At 34.6% G+C, this 23,087-nt stretch overlaps 1 protein-coding gene across 1 annotated transcript in view; it reads left to right on the forward strand.

Moving 5' to 3' along the window:
- The window catches only part of Lrp1b (LDL receptor related protein 1B), a 1,720,116-nt gene that overhangs the window by 1,517,289 nt on the left and 179,740 nt on the right, over nt 1-23,087 (forward strand). The window contains exons 60-61 of the mRNA XM_075985306.1: nt 3,487-3,686; nt 22,811-22,999. Coding sequence (XP_075841421.1) covers nt 3,487-3,686; nt 22,811-22,999 — 389 coding nt within the window. The remainder of the gene's footprint in view (nt 1-3,486; nt 3,687-22,810; nt 23,000-23,087) is intronic.

Here is a 23,087-nt window from a genome sequence, read left to right on the forward strand (position 1 = left end):
TTTGGTAGTTCTATTTTGAAGAAAAAATACCCATTTTGCTTATAGAAAACTCACTATCAAATTTGAAACATACATGTATACTAAATCATTCTTATATATTCAAAGGAGAAGATGCTGTGTCTTTATAAGATCCTCTTTGGAGCACTCACGGTGTCATGGTACCTTTCTTGAATATAGATTTTTAAAATATTGTTCCATTTAATGAGTATTTTATTTGGCAAGTAAAGTGATAATATACATGAAATCCAGAAGCATAGTATAGTTGCACAGGTATAATCTAATATAGCTATTATCCTACTGAGTGGGTATTATTAAACTGAAAGAATATTAATTCACAAAAGGCTATATTTGAGGTATTGAATAATAAGATAATATTGCCGAATAATCATTAGAATGCTTATTTATTATCTAAATTTGCTTTAAGTATTAGCACCTACACTATTCATGATGGCCTCATAAAAATAAGTTGTTAATGAATTTTCTCAACATTTTATAAATTTTAGGCTCATGGAGATTGTTTAAATCTGGGTTCACACAGTCATGGGAAGACAGAATTGAAACAAAAGCAACCTGTTTCTAAGGTTTGCTTCCTTAAGACTCCACATACCATGTCTTTGAAAATATGCCAGTTTGGGTTTGCATCCTACAAGAAACCAGAGTCTTTCCTTATTTTAATTACACCACAATCATGAAAGACTAGCCAAATATGTGTGTGTGTGTGTGTGTGTGTGTGTGTATTTATATTAGATATATAATTTTGTGACTCAAATGTCTGTAAAGGCCTGGAAAAGGATGATGCTCTATCCCTGTGAATTACAACCAGCAACTAAGTCTTGCTGTGTTCTAAAATCTGAAAAAAAAGCTGCATTTCATGAGGAATTTCGAAGCTAATTATAAAGATAAGTTTCTGGTTAAAGTAAACACAAATTTTGTTAAAAATTCCTCAAATAACCATGCACTCTCTTTAATGCATTTATAATATACTAGGTCAATATTTTTATGTCCACAAGTACTAAATTCACTTGGGAAGCCATTTAGGTTACCTAATGTGTAACCTAAATGTGAATACTTTCACATTCTGCTTCCTATCCACCAGTGCTTAGAAATATCTGCTACATACTCTAACATCAAGGGAAATTTCTTCTCCGTATAAAGTCTTCCTTCCACTTAAGTAGGGCAGTAAGATGTGTTAGACATTTTCTGTCATTCACTGTAGGAGAAGAGCTTTCTGATTGTGAGTCAAGCAACCCTATGTCGTCATTGTTCAATTATGCTGTAATAAAACAAAAATGATTTCGTTGACTATTTGTGCTCTAATCCCATAACTGCTAAGGAAATAGATAATATTGTCTGTTGGTACCTAACAACAGCAAAGATAGTTTCATTGCCCTCTTAGAGCCCTGCAATATCAGGTAGAACAGTTATGTTCTTAAGTGTGGTTCAATGAAAATACGGGTTTTACAAAACATTTCTCAACCATACCTCTTCAAACCTAACATCAAAATAGGAACTAACAATAATCAAGAAATAAATTGGGGAAAACAGAGTAAACAGTATGGATTACATGTTCACAGACATATCTTTTAATTAAAGAAGCACGTGTAAGACAAATAACATAAAGCCCTGAAGCAATAACTTGAAATTATAATTAAAAACTGACACATTCTGATTTCGCACATTTAAATAGAAAGAAATGAGTGGAATAAAATATTTAGTCCTTTGAATTAAGGAGTGCTTAATGTTCAGGAATTTCCGATGTTGGACACTTAAGAACTTTTGAAAGCAATATTGAACAGAAATTGACTTTAATGATGTAGCCATTTTGATTCTACTTTACAACCTAGAGATGATTGTGCAAATCAGGTCTGGAGTGAAAAATCGATAAGAATGAAGCTAAAATTTAGAATGATATTTCTATGAATTTAGGGCATTTGAAATTCATAATTTTATTAGGAGTTTCAAAATCATGCTTTTCACATGCAAGCATTTTCGGAATTTTTGCTGATTACATTTGTGTTAAATATTCTGATTTTAATATATTTTAAGTGTAACTATAACTGTATATATCTGCATGTTCCTGATTAAATAGAAATGCAAAGGCTATCTCTTTTAAACCATTCTTAATTTAGCAAAAAATTATTGAAATAATGTTTAATATTTTACTAAACGATGCATAAGCACAAGTAAATTAACTGATATGAATATGTATAAAAACCCTACAGGAGCATAGCAGGAAAGGTTAGTATCAATACTCCAAATACAGTGCTAATAGTACATGGGGGAGTATACTGCAAGGTGAGCTGCTAGTCACTATGACTTCTTTTTGGTCAATTTCTTACTTCACATGTTTCTCCATTAGTTCATGAGAAAGATGTGTAATGTTTTGTCTAGGTTATATTTTTTTGTGAAAATAGGCTGTTTTTCAAAACAAATAATAACTAACTATGAATCAAATACACAGAACATTATTTTCTAATGGTTTTAGCAACTATCGTTAGTTGGTGGTATAAAATTTCCCAAGTGAATTCAAAATTAGCACAGATATATGACTTTTCACTGCAACAAATCTATAGAATATTCCACCCAAATAGGAAAGAATATACCTTCTTCTCTGCAGCTCATTGAACCTTCTCGAAAATTGATGGCATCTTTCTAATTCAAGTCAAATTAGTTTAAGTACCGCAGAAATTCTTGGTAATGTGTTGCCTGTGTATTTTGTAACTCACATGATGCAAAATTAATATTTAACTCAGGCTGATTAGTGCAACTTTAAGAGTATCAAGATAAATTTTACTCTTTTTGTTTTTTGCTCTCTTTCCTATTCCTGTCACAGACCTTCTGATATCATAACTTAAATATGCTGTTAGGTAGGAAGTCCTATGAAGGCACTGATTAGATACACTGCCAAACAAATATTGTGGGCTCTTAGGGGCTTGAGATATAGCTGCTTTGAGAAGCAATCCACTCAATTTTAATTTTCTATTTTACATTATGTAAAAATAAATATTTATACCAGTACAGTGGATATCAGTGATAATGTTCATTCCAACCAATGAAATAACATCTATAGTTTAAATGGGTAACAAGTCAAAACTGATAGTAGATAGAGGCGGATAGATGGAAGATACAACAGTTGATTGTTTTATCCTTTTAACAGTAGAGATCACTGCCACAATTTTACATTCATTAATTTTATGCTTCTGTGAGTTTGCAGATGTAAAATAAGCTCATAATCTTGTGCTTGTATATTAACAAGAACATGATGAATGATAAATGAATATTCTGAACAGTGTTATATCATTAATTTGAAAAACAAACAAACAAAAAATATAAGAAGAGTTTGCACTAAAGTCTGCCATGAATGCTGCAGTTCAGAGATACATCAAGAATTAATTTAGAAACAGTGAAAACAAAAGGTAAAATATTGTGTGATGTTTTACACCAGCAGCTACTGTCAACGAAATGGCTGTTGATTTTCTTTCCTAGGTATTTGTACTGGATTGACTGTTGTGAGTATCCTCACATTGGCCGTGTCGGAATGGATGGAACCAATCAGAGTGTTGTCATAGAAACAAAGATTTCTAGACCTATGGCACTAACAATAGATTATGTAAACCATAGACTCTACTGGGCTGATGAAAATCACATCGAATTTAGCAACATGGATGGATCTCACAGACACAAAGGTTGGTCTAGCTTATAAACAAGCCAATATTTACAACTGCAGAAAATATTAATTTAAATATTTTATGAAGCAATTATTTAAGATCATACTATATGCATAATTATAAGTATATAAATATATATACAATTTTGAAAGTGTAAGTTTTCTTTAAATGTAAATTGTATTTTCTACATAAACAAATGGGTGATGGTTTTCTAAATTAATATTTACATGTGCCCTCACTGAATTAGAATAGAAAACACTTGATTGGAATATAGTTTTTTATTGTATTATGTGATATTTGAGTTTTCCTTAAAATTAAAAAAAAAAAGAGCTAGTTTCAGGACAGTCTCCAAAGCGACAGAGAAACCCTGTCTCGAAAAGCCAAAGAAAAAAAGTTAAAATTAAGTAAAATTTTAATAAACCAATAAGTAATACTTGAAGATAATATTAGCACATGATTAAGTGTACAGTTATATTCTACAGCAACAACAAACAACTTCCACATCAGAATAACATACAGGAAATATACATATATGTATATTTAAAAATATTAGATTCAATAAATCATTGTTTTGAATTTCTATAATGTATTAGTTCCAAAATTATAGCAAATTTGTAAAGGAAATTAATATAAGGATAAATTATGAGAAGAGAAATGCATACTAAATAAAAATAGATGAAGATGAAATAATTAGAAAGTGGCAACAATTTGATAGAAAAGCTTCGGTAAAGGAGAGAAATATGGACAAAGTTTATATAGATCTAGAAAGCAAGAAATGATTGATAGAACTCTCAAATGTTGGAAATCCATGTAGAATATTGTTCTGAGTAAAGAATGATATTAACATTGTCCTGACCTTTTACAAATCAACATTGCTTTGGCTATTTGGAATTTTGATGTCTAAACATCTCAAACACATGCAGTGCAGAGAGCCTAGTCCCTTGGTTCAATCTAATTTAGAGTGATTTCTCACATATCCTTTAATCGTAGAACAGAATTCAAAAACAAAAAAAAAAAAGAGAGAGAGAGAAACAGAAAGAAAGGAAGGGAAGATGTTTGTTCCTTGTCAGGGGAAACTCTGAAACTGTTGTCATGAGGGCCTCAAAATTCCGGAGCCATGAGAATCAAAGGAAAGGACATAAAATGCCCTAAAGCCTTAGGGTCACTAATTTTGACTAATGCCCTCTATGCCGATATATAAACAATTTTGGTTTTTCTAACAAGCATTGCTGAGAAGTTGTCAGAGGTGCTCCTATACCAGAACACAGAGATTAGTTAAGCATATGCAACACACTTAAGTGTTGACAGTCTGATTATGAACATTAAGAAAGCCCACCAGGACTCAATCAAAGGAAACAATCAGTCAATGAATAAGGTATAAATTTGATCACAACAAAACCAAATCAAATTATGCTTAGCTTTAACAATATTCCCTATACTCAGAGAATCAAAAGCAAACGTTCGTTGTAATCATAGGTTGATATATTCAAAGTTTTATCTGTCCCTATAAATGTTGAGCCTACATCTAGAAAATATACTAAACTTCTGTAAGTATATTAATCTTTGATAAAATTTACTGTATAGTAAAACACATGAGAGTATTTAATTTGCTGTTATATATTGAAAATATATTGCATTATAAGGTGTTTGTGTGCTCTTAAACTGAACTGTGGATATTTGACTATTAAATATTTATAGGTCAAATACCAGAACTCTTAAGAAATATTGACAATATCATGTCTGTTGCGGAGTGATCTGAAATACTCAATGTAAAATTAAGTTCCCATTTACACGGTATCTTGCACTCATAAGGCTAGTGATGACTGTGGGCAGAGATACAATACAGAAGAGTGATGTGGCTCCTTAGTATTTAAAAGTGAAATATTTGACTGATAGATTATCCTATGACTATGGTACTAGGTTTAAAATGACTTAAAAAACAGTGTCAGGCACAAATAGGGAGAGAAGTGAAGAAAAAATTGTTATATCAAGAAATATTTTCTGCCAAGGCATCTTCCAGAAAGACCACTGAGACATTATTGAGTGACTTAGCTGCCAATACCAGGACACAAGATAATAACTACTTGGTTCATCCTAATGTAGAATGACTTAAGCCTGCATTATGCCGACTCCACAGCTAGCCAGGGGAAGGTTTCAAGTACTGTACTGGGAAAGATGATTTTGATTGCTCTAGGCATGGGTAGGAAGTGCAGATTTGAGACACAAAATGATACACTTTTATGAATTTGAGTGATGTTTTTCTCTAACCACCTTTTCCTCTTTTCCTGAAAATTGTTATTAATTTCATTGATTTATGCTGTGAAATATGAAGCCAAGCTCTTCAGGCAGGGTGTTAGTCTAACAAAGAATTGTGAATGATCAATAATGATAGTTTCAGAACCACTTTCATTCATACACCAAGTTTTAATAATGAGGAATATTAATCTTTAAATTTAACTCTGTACTTTTTAGAATGTTTGTTCCTCCAGATTTATTCAGTCATAAGCATACAGTAATTCTGTCTGTGAAGCATTCTTTGTTTGTATATGGCTATTGATTTTTGAGATAGACCCTCACATATCCCTATTTGGACCCAAACTTGCTAGGTAACTGAGGATGTCCTTCAATTTCAGATGTTAATGTCTCTATTTCAGATTACAGACAGGCCAACATGCTGGGTTCTTATGGTGCTAGGGGCTTGAGACCAGGGCTTCATGAGTATTAAGCAAGCACTCTATCAACTTAGCTATTCTGAAATTTTTTTTTATTGTTTGTCCTGTTTGTGAACCAATGAGATTTCTAATCTCTGTGCTTTGAATATGATACAGAACGCATTCAAGGTACACCTCACTTTCCCCACTCCTTCCTATTTAGACCCCGATACCAAGCTCGCATTTCTTGGATCTTAACACAGTATTTTCTAAGAGTTCAAAATATGTTAATCAAAATGTTGACCTAGAAATGTTAAAATTAAATCTCATGTAGTCATGTGCACTTCTCCTTAATCTAAACACACACACACACACATACATACACACTCACACTTACCTAAGAATATTTATACAGCATGTTTAGAATGATATTATTTTATAGTATAACACAAGATAAAACATTAATAATATAATTCAGTATAGTAAAATATTATATTGATCTTGGATTATTATATCAGTTTACTTTAAATTACATACCCATTGGTTCATCAAAAGTTTTTATTTCTATGTTTTGGATGCCAAATCATTTATTCACCCATTTCACAATCACTGACCCTCTGAGAGATGCATTACATTAAACTTTGGAATTGTGAAGATGAACAAGTTACTGTCTTTAAATTAAAGTTTATTGGAAACAGTAGTTTGCAGCAAAAGATCTGAATGTGAAAATAGAAACAGGCATATTGAAAGTTTTCCAGTGTGGACAGTTCTAGGTTCTTAGGGACTCTACAGATCTTTATGCATGGGAAAGTATGGATCACACTTCATACAGAAAAATAGCATGTGCCAAGTATAGCAGAATCTTCGATCAGTGTAACTGTTAGATAATTTGTCCATGCCTGAAAAGGATAGAAAATAGATAATGACTGAGATGAACAAGAACAAATTGGTGCCATATTTTGACAAGCCTTATATACTTTGTAATTTGGTAGCCATCTCTTAGGTCATAGGGAGCCATTGATGGTGTTTAGTTTATGGAATACTGTTATTAGTTTTGACAGCAGTGTGGAAAATGAATGACCCTGGAAGGGCAACCAATTTAAACACTGTTAAAATATTTCAGGAGAAAATGTTTGAAGTGATTCTCACTGGGGGAAAAGGGATACAGTGTCATATTCAATACTAACTCATCTGCTAACTTGAATAAATTAGCAAATATAGCAGTGGAAAGATTAAGGCTGCGCATACGAGGTATATAATGAATATTATGTATTTCCCTTACTAAATGGAATGTAGTCCTCTGCGTTAGAGCTGTTAGATTCCCATACATTTATGCACTTTTCAAGAATTTAGTACACCAAAGGGAAGTTATTGAATCACAAAGCTCTGTTCTGATAAGAGATCTATTGATTTTAGTAACATAAAACCTTCTGATGTTCATTCTTTTAGCATTGTGAAATGTATGTTAATCTATAAGTACCTTACTATGAATACCATACAGAAATAATTTTCAAAAATATAAAGTTTTATGTATCATACTGTATGAGATAACTTGAAATCCACTTCTTGATTTAGCTTTGAGAGATTGTGTTCTATATCTTTCACAGTGGATCCAAGCACCATGTTCATCTCTCATAAACACATCCATTCAGTTTAGTCCTATTTTATTCAAGACTGTAGATGCTTCTATAATCATCCCATCATGGGGAACGAGATCCATTTACATCAGTCAAGTGACTTCAGAGATTAAATATTTAGTCCACAGTCGCATAGCTCATAATCAAGAGACTCAGAGAAATCTGCCTCTGCTAAAGCTTTAATGCCTTCCTCTCTTCTAGAGACTTCATCTTTTAAAACCATAATGGAAAATTTGGTGTCTTATAATAGTATCTCTTATTACCCAGGGATAGAGTGAATTAAAGTGTACACATAGATAAAAATGTGTCTGACACTTGAGATTTTTAGAGGCCAATTAAATGATAGATTTTAGTTAATATAATGTACAAGCAAGCATAGCTTGAAATTCTGTTCAACAGTGTAACTACACTAAAGTTTCTATCTGATAAACTCCTGTGTTTGTTTGCTTCTATAGTAGAGGGAAAAGAATATCCATGCACTTAAAATAGACACTATTGCCTTAATTCAGCAGTTCTCAACCTGTGAGTCTTGACCCTTTCTGAATGACCTTTATAATGTGGTTACATATTAGATATCCTCCATATCAGATATTTACCTTATGATTCATAACAGTAGAAAAATTTCAGGTAGGAAGTAGCAACAAAATAATTTTATGGTTGGAAACCCCACAACAACATGAGGACCCTTGTTAAAGGATCACAGAACTAGGAAAGCTGAAAATCACAGCCTTAGTTTATCTCAGTTTGGGGAACAAATTCTTCTATGTGTAGCAATTTAAGCAACACTATCCTGTTTCTTCCCAGGCTGGGAAACTCAGGATCAAGCTGCTGATATATTTTATACCTCCAGATGCTTTGCTTCGCTTACAGGCCTTCATATATTCCCCAAAATGGGAAGAAGGACGAAATTTTCCAAAACTCCTTTTGTAGGAGCATTAATCCCATTCAGGAGCGGAGGGTCCTCAGAACATAACTATAGCCCAAAGGCTAGTATTTAATACTGTTACATAAAACTATCATATGATTGGCTTTCAGGCATCTCACTGTGATGTGTTCTGTCAGTGGAGTTTGATGTTATAGTTTGCTGTTTCCAATCTAACTATATTTCCTAAAGTCCAGGGAAACGTATAAATGTTACTTTGGAATTCTTTTCACAGAATTCAAGCTATTTTCCCTTTCCCTGGATTGTTCATTACTAAAATCAGGTGACTGACGTCTCCAGAAAGGAACATCAGCAATGACTGTGTACTTGTCTAAACAAGAGTTTCTGTTTTTACTAACGAAAAGCAAATTAAACACCAGAAAATTCTATTGTGAACAAAAGTTCATTCTAACTATTGCATCATAGAACATAAATTCAGATTTAGTTTTCCACATTCTAAAAACTGTTTCCAGGAACTGAATATGTATCAAGAAGAAGTGTTGCAAAACAATTGTCTGAAAATACGCAATGTAATAACAAAAGTGTAAGTGATAAGAAGTGAGACGGTACTTCTAATCTTGAGATGTTATCTGTTGTAACAGGTTTTCTCTACTTTTCAACTTATTTCCAAGTGTTTTAATCTTGGGTAGCTAAGATGGCTATGCCCATGTTTACCTACATGTTGGAATTTATATTGATTTACTAATTTCTGGGATAACTAGGTGTTGGATATAAACTACAGTACATCATGGTTTGTCTTCTACATAGTGGATAAACTAAAGAATTCCATGGAATTATGTTTTCTCTCTCCATCCATTTAAAGGATAACAGTCTGTCCCAACCAGACGATCCTTAACATTTAAGTGCCACTATCAAAAACTCTGAAGATTAGTCATAGCCTAAATCCTGTCATTGTTTCATCTGAGAGTCTAGTTTGCGAAGTGAAGGGGCTTTTCTGTGTGATTATTAAAACTACAAATTATAAAGTAGTAGACCGATACTATGAAAAGGAATTGTCGTTTCAGCATGCCTTTGGGGAAATAGCATAAAATATATTGAAAGAGCCTTTTTTAAGCATCTTTAAATTTCTGGGTTTTTGTTTTTTATTAAAAATTTCAGCCTCTTCCCTGCCTCCGTTTTTCCTCCCCCTACAGCCACTCCCTATTCCCCACTCCCCTCCTCCTCCCTCTCCAGTCCAGAGAGCAGTCAGGATTCCCTGCCCTGTGGGCAGTCCAAGGTCCTCCCCACTCCATCCAGGTCTAGGAAGATGAGCGTCCAAACAGGCTAGGCTCCCACAAAGCCAGAACATGTAGTATGATCAAAATCCAGTGCCATTGTCCTTGGCTTCTCATCAGCCCTCATTGTCCACCATATTCAGAGAGTCCGGTTTTATCCCATGCTTTTTCAGTCCCAGTCCAGCTGGCCTTGGTGAGCTCCCAATAGATCAGCCCCACTGTCTCCGTGGGTGGGTGCACCCCTGTGGTCCTGACTTCCTTGCTCATGTTCTCCCTCCTTCTGTTCCTCATTTGGACCTTGGGAGCTCAGTCCATTGATCCAATGTGGGTCTCTGTCTCTATCTTCATCCATCACCAGATGAAGGTTCTATGGTGATATGCAAGATATTTATTAGTATGTTTATAGGATCCGTCTATTTCAGGCTCTCTGTCATCAGCTGCCCAAAAACCTAGTTGGGGACACCTCTCTGGACCCCTGGAAACCACTCTAGAGTCAAGGCTCTTGCCAACCCTAAAATGGCTCCCTTAATTAAGATATATACTTCCCTGCTCCCCTATCCATCCTTCTATTATCCCAACCATCCCATTCCCCCAAGTTCTCCCCATCCTCCCCTTCTCACTTGTCTCTCCCCATCTCCCTTTTCCCCCATCCCACCCCACCCATCAGTTCCCAATTTTTGCCCAGGAATCTTGTCTACTTCCAATATCCAGGAGGATAACTATATGTTTTTCTTTGGGTTCACCTTCTTATTTAGCTTCTCTAGGATCGTGAATTATAGGTTCAATGTCCTTTACTTATGGCTAGAAACCATGAGTGAGTACATCCCATGTTCATCTTTTTGGGACTGGGTTACCTCACTCAGGATGGTGTTTTCTACTTCCACCCAAGTACATGCAAAATTCAAGCCTTTTTATAAAGTGTAACAATTATATCACAGAAAGGAGGTAATTTTGTCTATGTATCATGAGTCTCACAAGCTTTTGCATTTGTGTTTGAAGATAATTTAAGTATTTGAAGAATTTTAACATGAAAAGGCAGCAGTCCAAAAAACAATCTTCACTGTTAAAGAAAAGTCTTCAGAATGTTCTGTTCATGGCTAGACACTACATTTTAGTACTTTTGAAAAAATATTCCTTTCATCACAGTCCATTGCAAAGAGGAGGCTTCACAAAATGTGCTGCTGTTTATAATATAATTAAAGCTAATGACAGAAAGCAAAATACAGTTCATTCACTCTAGAAATGTTTCCAAGCCAGAATGATAAACTGAAATTAACTGTAATTTATAAAACGTCTCAGATCTTCAGTGCGATCATGCCTTTGAGTTTGAGGCTTTGAACAGGACATGTTGTGTTAAACTGTGTGTGAACTGCAAACCATGACATTGTTTTATTGTTTTTAGAAATATCACATGTGATTATATATATATATATATATATATATATATATATATTCTTGAAATATGGATACTTTAACCACTACTTTCATTTGAGTCTTTGGTCACCTTCATCAAGTCCATCCTCTCACAAATGTGCACATGAGTGAGCTAGGGAGCATTAGGTGTGCTTCAGAGCTTCAGAGATCCTGTTGCCACAGACTGTTCAAGGCTCCTGTCCATAGACAAAGACTTCAGTGTGTTTCTTGTTTGGAATTTAGAGAAGGTAAACAGAAGTACGTTGTTTTTAATTAATTAGTTAATTTATTGTTTATTACTGATTTAATTAATTTATTAATATTCAGTATGTTAGTGTGCATTAATGTGTGTTGGGGACTGTATATAAGTGTGTCTGAAGAAAATGTTCTAATATTTGGTGGTATCTGCTGCTGTGTGATTTGGGATTTGGGTGTTCCACCACCCAGCTCCCAAATAAATCACTCATGGAGGCTTATTCTTACTTATGAATGCCTGGCATTAGCTTGGCTTCTTTCTTACCAGCTTTTATTATCCTAAATTATGACTATTACATTACATCTCTAGGCTTTTATCTTTCTCTATTTATGTGTATCTTTCTTTTCTTCTTTCTCCATGGCTTGCTGTGGAACTAGGTGGCTGGCCCTTGATGTCCTCCTTTTTTTGTTCTCTTCTTCCTTGCTCTTCTTCTCTCCTCCCAGATTTCTGTTCCTGTTTATACTTTTTGTCTGCTAGCCCTGCCTATCCTTACTTCAGCCTTTCTATTGGCCATTCATCTCTTTATTAGGACCGTTACTTGTTTATGATAGGCATAGTAACAGAGCTTCACAGAGTTAAACAAATGCAGCATATCCAAATGTCACACACCTGAAAATAATATTCCACAATATTATGCTATTGTTTTTGCTGTGATTGTTTGATATGGAGGTTTCTAACTGAACCCAGAGTTTGCTACATCTGTTATATAGTATGTCCAGTAAACCACTGGGGTCTCCCTTCCTCCGTCTTGATCCTATTTTTGGGTCTCTCACCTTACACAGTAACACTTGGCTTGTTTCTGCTGCTGGCTGATCAAAAATAGTTCCTTATGTTTGTGAGATTAACACTCTTACCTACCCTACCACTTCTTCAAGCCCAGAGAAGGGGTTTTTCCTCTGTTCATTTGTTTGCTTTTATTTTCATCAATTATCTCCTTACTTCAGCTTTTCCCTAGGACAACCCAGAATGCATAGGGAAAAGGTTGTGTACTGCATTTTTTTCTGGTTTGATTTCAGAGGCATATTTATCATTTTGCTTCTGGAGCTCTAAATCAGATGTTTGACTGTGGGAATTCTGGTAGATGGATGTGACCACTAACCCCAGAAATCAAATGTAAAGAGTGAAGATGGAAGGCAGCAAATGAATTTATTATTCAATTGGCCATGATTTATCAGCCCTGCCATCTATGATATTGACATCGGCTCTGAGGTGCCTTACAGAAATGGCCAAGAAGTGTGCATGTTCATGCAGTATTGGTCAAACTGTGCTCTATAGATCATTTTCTAAGTTCAAAGCAGACAGAATCTTATTGGTGTGAGGGAATTTCCACTGCACTGAGGCATGCAGGCAATTCTCAATTTTGTGCCTAGAAACTATTCTGTATTACAAGACCATGACTTGCATCGTGTAGTTTTTATCAGAGAAAATCTGGGACATATAATGTGTGCTCCTGCTGAGAAGTTAGGGTCTGTCTCCTCATGAAAGAGTGAGAATAACAGCTCTGGAATATGAAAGGTCATAACTGGACACTTCCATGTGGCACTCGAGGAACTAGACAGGTCTTTAATGAAGCTGGTAGCTTTTAATTTGTTAAAAAGTCCTTGATTCTTCTTGCTGTCATGTCTTGAAGGGGGAGACTGAGTAGCTTTCTCTGAACAGTGTTTAAATGATCTGCATATTGAAATACCAAGTATACTGAGAGTTGGACCCAAATCTTAAAGTGAAGAAGACAAATTAATGCATGCCATTAATCCAAGCACTTGGGAGGCAGAGGCACTCCGATCTCTGTGAGTTCAAGACCACATTGATCTACTGTGAGAGTTTTTTGTTTGTTTGTTTTAAATGTCATATAAGATTTTAATCATTATACCTGTAGTGGAAGTCATATTAGTAGAAGAAAAGGCAGCACATGTGAATACTGTATAGTTAGTAATCTTCAAAGACATAATTTTAAGTTATATCTCTAGTTATTCTCTGTTAAACCACAATGCCATACAGGAAATTGCAATATATTTGCTAAATGGATGACATACAGTACAAAATAGGTTATGAAAATTTATATTTAAAATTAAAGAGTATTTATAAAATTTAGAAACAGAAGGAAACATGCCAGTTTCACAAAAATCATTAAATTTCTAGAACTTTCCACACTTGGGAAGTTACTTGCTATAAAAGCAGAGAGGGAATTCAGAGTAACTGTGAGAGTTTTAAGAACACCAGGGAAATACCGAGAAGCCCTGCCCGCAAAAAAACAAAAATAAGAGAAAAGAAAGAAAGAAAAAATAAGAATGAAAGAAAGACAGGAGGGAGGAAGGAATAAATACAGACCATAATTTCTATTGCCCATGTCACATTGAATCTTCACTAGAAAGATACAGAATACTACAGAAAAGCATGGATCTGCCTTTTTCAAGTTTATGAAACAATGTTTCCTTGCTTATGTCAGAGATTACAGTGGTATTATCAGAGAAGGTCCATTCAGGGTAGACTTTTGAAAACTTAGCACATTATAATTTTTACAGTATCATTCATAGTACTGAAGAAAATTTCACATTTATTATTGGGATATGTTATTAGAGCTTAAATTTCTGAAAAGGACATACCCCACTCATAACAGGATAATTTTAAACAGGTAAAATAGAATATTGTGCTGAGTTGTACATAACCAATATTCCCAAGGTGTGTCAGCAGTCTGTATCACTTGAGATGAGAATGTAGGCAAGTGATACAGGAAATTCTAGATAAAGTTGTACCACAAATGCCATCCACCTGTATTTCCCTAGTGTCTTAAGTCCTCTTTTTTTAAGTACAGCTTAATTTTTGTTTTTTGTAAAGATATACTTCAGAAGCATTAAATATATTTGTAATTTGGGGGAATCATTGTCCAAAACTTTTTATTGTCTCCTTAGTGTAAATAATGTTTCAGTTAAACATTCAGTTCCTAGTAGCCATCACCTTGTCCCTTGGTAACTGCTTCCCACTTTCTATCTTTATCAGTCTGCTCATTCTAAGTTCCTTGTATACCTTGCAGTCTTACATATTTTTTTCTCTGTCTGGACCGTTTCCTTTAGCATGCATTTTCAGAGTCCACTTTCTTATCCTATTTGTCAACACCGCATCCCTTTCTTATGCTTAAGTAATATCCATTCATTAGAAAATACTTAATTTGCCCATCCATCCATAGAAAGACATGAACAATGCCTATCCTTCATTATGTACCAACATAAGTCTGAGATCCCAGTTTCAATATTCTTAAATGCAGCTCTGCTGGATTCTGTAGGTTGCTTAAGATCTGTTAAATCATTTTTCGGAGTGGCTACACCATTTTGCATTTCTTCTAGTGATTCATAGATGTTTCCAAATCCCCAAACACTTGTCAGAACATGTCATTTTTCTCCTGCTCCCAATTATTCTTCTGCTCCCATGGGTGTCCCTCATAAACCACTCTTAATAATTGCTTAAGTTTGAAGATTTCTGAATACAACATCAGTTTCTATACCTGTGACTGTAAATTAGACACAGGACAAAAATTTAAACATGTAATGTACCAGTAAACTAAAGAAGCAATGGGAATTTTATTAGATTTCTTTATTTTATTACTGTATTCAAAGGTGGCCTCCTGAAATCTAATCCCAGGCAGTATTTGCTTAAGTTTGTCTGTGTTCTAAGACATGTGTTGAATCAAGAAGGTTGATTTTTGTTTACAAAGTGACTGAAAGAAGCATTATATATTTACTGGAAAATATAGCTTTTTCATATTCTGATATTCAGAAGCATTTCTAGCCTTAGTCTTCCTAGAATTTCTTAAGGTTTTTATTGTTTTAGAACAATAAATTTTAGGTCCTTTTGCTTGCAATTTATTATGTAGGGGTATTACTTAAAAATTAAGCAAGAATGCTTTAAAAACAACAAAAATGTTTATAAGGAAGAATAATAAATGCATATTTCAGATACTTTGAAGAGAAAAGTATCTTTAAGTTATATTACACAAGCAACTCAGAAAGGGGCATGATTTTGACAAAGGAGATAAAATCTTGCCAATGAGGTTACATTTCATCACAGTGGTTTTATTTGGTGGTGCTATCACTTTCTCTGTGTTAATTTTCTGAAGATCAGTATGCCATGGGCATTTTCCACCTACCCACTCTTCTCTGTTTTTCTTCATGAGATAGAAACTGTGTTTCTCCCGCCTATTGGTCATTGTCATTTCATGTTTGAAATAAAAATGAATATTTCACTTTCTCTTGCATGATAAACCCCTTTCTGCCCACCTTTCATTTTATCATCTCTTTCCCAGACTGTGTGTTTCCCTCATCTTTCTTCAATCCCACTCCATAGTTTTAAATGCTATTTTTTTTTCTGAACCATCTCATTCCTTTTGACTGTCATCCAGAACTATTTTAATTCCTACCCCATCTTTATACCTGTGATTATATCTTTCTTGAAAGATACCAAGGAAAATGGTTATATTGGGAAATTTTAGCATACAGAACTAGTGGTGTTCTCAGTTGAACACTGTCGTTTCATCTGAATGAATAGTGTGAATGTTTGCTAAGGGATTAGAGGCTTTTGCTGAAGTTTTGAATCAGGAAGAGACACATTAAATAACATAGTAAACCTAAAATATTGATTGGAGGGTTCTTGTTTCGCTACATAAAAGGATTTGCCCTTGCTCAATTCTGGAAGGTTGATATTTTAACTGTATTTTCAGGACACGTTAATGTCTGGGTTTAAGTTAGCTTTACTCCAGGGAGCAGTGACAGAATACTTGATGGTATAGAAGAGAAATTCCGAAAGAGTTGTTCTTCCTTTTTCCCTCTATGCCAAATTCATCTAACAGTGGGCACTCCCCTTCTTAGGTAGTTCAGTTTTTCTCACGTATGTTTTTATCACTCCGGTTAGAGATATAAGGAAAAAAAATCAATCTACTTTAGTCACATTCACGTCTCTGAAAAAAAAATGCCTTTGTTAAACTTTCCTGTGTTTGCATCAGGATTCTTGCCTATTGTAAAAGAGATTGTGTAGATTAAACTCCCGGAGAAAACGAAGAGGTTCCTGTGCAGTATTTCGTGTGTAGAAATACATGCTCTTTGGGTCATGGCATTGGAAATAAGCAATGGAGATGTCTTTAGCATTTTAGAAACCAACCAGAGTATGTAGGTTTGATTTGAGGTTTTGGCATTATTATAGTTTTCAGAGACAAACATTTCCAATGTATTAATTTATATAGAAATGGTTAGCTTAACCTTAACTGGTAATTTTATTAATTATTTTCTAATTAAAACACACGGCATAATCAATAAATGCATAAGTCATATATGACAATAAAAAATCATTATAAACTTTTGTTCTGCTTTGACCTGACTCAATTGTAAAAGTAACTGCATAATCTGGTGGTCGTACTCTTTACCCTTGTTTAATGTAAGAAAATGCTAATGAAGCCTATATAGCCATTTCTACATAATAATTACAGGGGTTGTGTTTTTTCCTAGTTACTTTTTTTGCACTGTACAGTCACCATGATCAAAGGAAGTCATAAAAGAAAACTTTTATTACTAGCGCTAATACTTCCAGGCAGTAAGAGTTCATGACTCTCACGGCAGGAAACAAGGCAGCAGGCAGACAGTCATGGTGTTGGAGCAGTACTGAAAGCTCATACCTGACCCTCAAGCAGGAGGCAAAAAGAAAGAGAGCTAATTGGTAATGGCAGTGCACTTTTGAAACCCAAAAGCCTACCCTCAATAACAAACCTCATCCTATTAGGCCACACTTCCCACTCATTCCTTCCCAAACAGCTCCAGCAACTGGGAGCCTAACATTCAAGTATATGAGCCTGCGTGGGGCAGTTTCATTCAAACTGCCACATAGGAATAAAGCAAAACTTTTAAAATTGAATTTAAGGATTTTGGGGAAATACTGTACTGGGTAATAAAGCAAAGGACTTTAGTACAAATCCCCAAGAAACACTTAAAACCCCATCATCCTAGTATAAGTGTTTGTGGAAGCGGACTTCTGGACCTCTCGAGACAACCAGCATAGGTAAACAGCTTCAGTTCAGTGAGGAAGCCAGTGTCAAATCTAAGCTAGAAAGCAATAAAGGAAAAGACCAACTTGTCCTCTGACCTCTGTGTGCATTCACATGGAAGCGATACACACACTGGCATATTTACTGTGCAACACACACATACAATAAAGAAGTAAATAAAAAATAAAAATAGCACTCAAATACAGTCAGTCCCACGGGAGAAAACAGAGACTCATCAGGGCACTGCTAGGTGGACATTCCACATGCTAGGTGTCATAAAACAAGCTAATTGTGCAGCCTCCCAGTGCACTTCCTGTAAAACTATAGGATTTTTCAAAAGGGAATTTTATACATTTTTCCTCTATATTTAAAGTTAAAACAAAAATATAAAATTGAGATGGTGCTACAGGAAACACACTCGTTTATCATGTTTGTTGATATCCAGAAATTAGCAATCTAGAATATTCTGATAGTGTCTCAGGTAGCAAGGCTGCACTAAAGCCAGATTCACATGCTATTGTCAGCTTTTCACTTGTGCTTTGGTAAATCATGACTATGAATCTCTAAACTGACTAACAGAGAAAACTACAAAGTGAGTCCTACTTTGATATTTTCTTTTTGCCAAATAACAGTTATATTCTTTTGAAAATAGAGTCTACAAAATGAGAACTAGAAGCCTAGTGTTCAAGCAAACTACTGGAAACACTTCAACAGACAATGCTGTTGTAAAGAATAGAAACTTAACTGCTGTAAAAACTTTTTAAAAAAATTTTCAAGACAAAAACTTTATTATTAAAAACACTAGGCTACATCCAGCATAAGTAAACTAAGATCTCATATTTCTTTGTTGGAAAAAAAAGGCCGTTAAAAACTTTAAAATGAGCTTTAAATATATAATAAGCTCCCATTAAACTATAGCTCATCTATCACTTCTATTTTTTGTCTTTTATGTGTGTGTGTATAACTATTAAAGTAGATGTAAGTAAAAGATTCCTTAAAATTTCCTTTCTTAAATTTCTTGTTTTCTTAGCTAAGCCATGGATGTTTATACAAGCCATCCAAGTATATAATGTTTATGTTTAAAGGAATATATACATAATATTGAGTAAATATTCCTATTTTTCCCCTAAATTCTTCCACATTGCCTTGTTAGAGTTCATCCAGTGTCCCCTGCACCCTCACATTCTGGGGTGATAGTTTGTCATCTCAATTCATTGTCCAATTCCATTGCAAAACATCCTTCTTATTGCTTCTCTGATATATATATATACATATATATATATATATATATATATATATATATACACTTATGCATGCATACATTTCAACATGTATATTGCAATGTAAAACTATATAAGCAAATAAAGTAAGCATTTTCTTCCCTCACAGTTGGCCTAATTTCTTATTTGATCATTTACAATGCTTAACTCAAATATGTTTTATGTAATCAATGTAGGTATAAGTCTTCTATGTTAATAGAAAAAATAAACACAGTGTTCACTTATTTATATTTATCACTTAGTTAATATATACAGCAAGCATTTTCACGACCATGTAAAGAAGCACTTAATTAACCCCTTCTGTGGAGATCCAGGTGGAACAGATGAATTCTCACATTGGGTAGTGTAGAAGGACTTCATCCTGATTTCCTGTGTTCCATTTGATTTCTATTGGTATGGGTTGTAGCCTTGTTGGAGGTGTCCTGATCCCTCAGAAGGCCAGCTTGATGAACTAGGTCAGATAAGCTGGGTTAGACCAATTTCTCTCTCTTTGACATAGGTTGGTATTTGACTTTTTTTTTTCTGTTCATGGTAGTGGTTGATGATGTTTGAGAAGAAAGCACATTTCCCAAATGAGGACTTACAGTTTGATTGTATATCTGAGTGCTGAATCTTTTCTTTACTTCTGAACGGAGAACTGATACAAAAGTACAATTTGAGGGAAGGGACTCTCTTCTTCATTTTGACCTGACTATTCTACATACTCAGTATATTTAGCCACATTTTGTTCCCTTGAACTAATACTTTGCTTTGCTGAATTCAATGATTTCTAATTTTTGTTAAATTTACTTTAATTAACTTGTGTGTGAGAGTATATATACACTCACAGGAGACACCTACAGTTCTACCACCAAACAAGTGTGTCCAGAAAAATCAGGCATTGCTTGTTAGGTTGGATGGCAAGCACCTTTATGGACTGAACCATTTCATAAGCCCTGAATGATTGAAAAGTTTCTGAAACCCAAGGAGCCTCTTCAACAATGCAATAATCCAAATCAGAGCAAATCAAACCGAATTAAAAAAAGCCCAGGTTTAATGGATACCAATGCTCCCGGGTAGTTTTTCAGTTCCCCAGAGAGGAGCTGGGGAAGGAAGATCAGAAAACCACATGCTTGTTCTGCAAGGTACAATTTCAATATACTACGGGAGTGGTATACCCTCCAGAGATGCTGGAGGGGCCATAGTTTGGCGGGCTTTCATGGAGGTGGAATCTGAGGCAAGTCCCAGGGGAGGGGGCTTGGGATGGAACATTCACCCAAACATCCCAGACTCTTTGGATAGACAGATTCCAGGGGCTGGAGTGATGCTTCCAAACAAACACTGGTGCCCATGAATTTATGATGGCTATGTAATAAAAATAATTTCTGTTGATCATACTCAATTAGTTGTCCAGTAAATTGCACACATCTGGAGATCGTTACAGAACAGTGCAGTCAAGCCATTAAGCAAGCTGACTTTCAACTGCAGATTATGACGTGAACCCTCCGCTTTTCTTTTTCTCCCTGCTCCATCTTCCCAAGAGAATGTGGGGATGATGATGGTCATGGTGAAGATGCTTGGATTTTGCCAGCAGAGAAGCTGATTCAGATTCAAAGACCAGTGCCTTTACTTATGCGTTTTGTTTGTTTGGGCAATGTTTCATTGTCCAAATATTGTGAAGAATAATACTTTACAATCGACTTTAGGCAGTGGTAAATGAAATAAAGTGCATAAAGTTATTACCCCCCTGCAATCCTGTTCAGCCTCAATATTGTTTGTATTTGTAACTGAGGGATGTTTGTTGCACTAATACGCTAGTTCTGAAGTACTTATGTACTTTGCAGTAGAGATAAGTGACAGTTAGTTTGGAGTAGCAGGAAAGATTGTGCTACTTTCAAAATGCTAATTGACTAATTTTTACAAAAACTTCATCTTTCCACAGAATTTAATTGAATCTCAGTAGATGGAGAGTTTAAAGTGATGATTAACTTTTGAGCCCATACTTAATGGTAAAATTACTTCTGAAAAGGCATAAATAGAATGTTTCTGAGCATTTCAAAATACTCTGCCACTTTACTTTAAAGTTTCCAACCTATACCCTCTGGTGATGGACTCCTAATTATCACCCATTCCCATAATTCACATTTTTATCTTTTTAAAATTGAATTTATTCAGCAGAGGAAGGAGATAGTAATTTGTAAAAGAAGCTTATGTGATACTTTATGGCAAAGTGTACTTCTCATTCTTTACCCAATTACACTCATCATATTAAGAGATGGGTTCTGTGTCTCTACAAGGATAGGGAGAGTTAAGTTACACAGACATATGGAATTAAAATCAGGATTCAAAATGCCTAAAGTTTTCTGAACTTTTCTCGAATTCTGCCTCTTCAGTATGCTGTCCAGGTGCATTTCTTGATAGACACCTTACTACCAATACTAAATAATTTAACATGTAATTATACTATTCTCATATTTATTTATTTATTTACATTGTGACTGAATCATAGTGTAATTCTCAGATTACATATGATTTATCTTAAACACACACACTCTCTGTCTCTCTATATATAGTTTTAGCCTATTTATTTTTTGTTGACAACACAAATTTACCATGCATTTTAAAAATGAGGCCTTAAACATCCCTAAACATGACAAATTGTATTGAAACCTTGATATATTTTCAGTTGCTACTGAACATGACAAACATTTTCAGGCAGTGAAATCTACAAGATGAGAGACACGATATTGCTGCAGTTGTTATGCCCATTATATTAATTATCTTTCTCTTAGAGCGTTTCGTTATTATCGCCCAAAATTATTAGACTGTTTGTATGGCCTTGAAAGTTTTCATCTTCTGAACTTGATTATAACTTTGAGAATTGATAACTTTGAGAAATCATTAGCAGAAGGAAAATCTACTAGTATTTGCACATTAGGCCTGAGGCATTTGAACATAGGCCAAACAATCGCTCATCACAAGAAGAGAAATCTGTTCATCACCAAAGTATTTATATATTTATTTGCCATCCGAAATCTGCCATGGAATACTTGAAAAATCCAAATTGTGATGGTCAAGCAGTCTCTATATAAATTCTTTCTTACAAGGAAAGTCATAATTACAAAGTAATTTTAGCAACAAAATAACTTTATATTCATAATAAGATTTTATTTGAAATATTTTCCCTTCACTCTTAGACCATCTTCATGTACAAACAATGAAAATATCAATGACTTAAACAAATTTCATGACACTGTTTTCAGGTATTAAATATACCTCATCTTTAAATTCCTATGTAATCATTTTATGTGGCAGAACTCTAGTCAATGAACTTCAGCTTTAAGGAAGAAAGTAAATATCTACTGTTTGAAGATCAGGAAAATACACACACGCACCCACACACACACACACACACACACACACACACACACTTTCTAGTTTCAGTTTTAAAATGCTGGATGACTTTTGTTTCTGCTAAAGCAGCCTTCCTCTAATGGTGAGCTTGATCACATTCGTTTTCTTCCTAGTTGTTAAACCAAGCAAAAAATGAGCATAGTGAACCCTGATGTCTAATCTTACATTCTCTTACCCAGTAATAAAGAACCTTGCCAATCTGACAGGTTGTCACAGCAATTATTCAGAAGAATGTCTGTAGCAGTAGTATCTGTCAGCCCATGTAGTATTGAATATTTTAACTGGCAGTCTTCCAAGACTGAACATTAATCTTGCCATCTCCTATTACAGTCCCTAATCAAGATATTCCAGGGGTGATTGCACTAACATTGTTTGAAGACTACATCTACTGGACTGATGGGAAAACCAAGTCTCTCAGCCGTGTCCATAAAACCTCGGGAGCAGACAGACTCTCACTGATTAACTCATGGCATACCATCACAGATATCCAGGTGTATCATTCTTATAGACAACCTGATGGTAATTATTCTTTTCATGATTTCCATAATGCATCCACATCTTTCAGCTGCATTTCATATTTTTATTATTTCAAGTTTAATATGATTTC

This window comes from Microtus pennsylvanicus, chromosome 9, assembly GCF_037038515.1.
Source record: "Microtus pennsylvanicus isolate mMicPen1 chromosome 9, mMicPen1.hap1, whole genome shotgun sequence".
Taxonomy (NCBI): Eukaryota; Metazoa; Chordata; class Mammalia; order Rodentia; family Cricetidae; genus Microtus; species Microtus pennsylvanicus.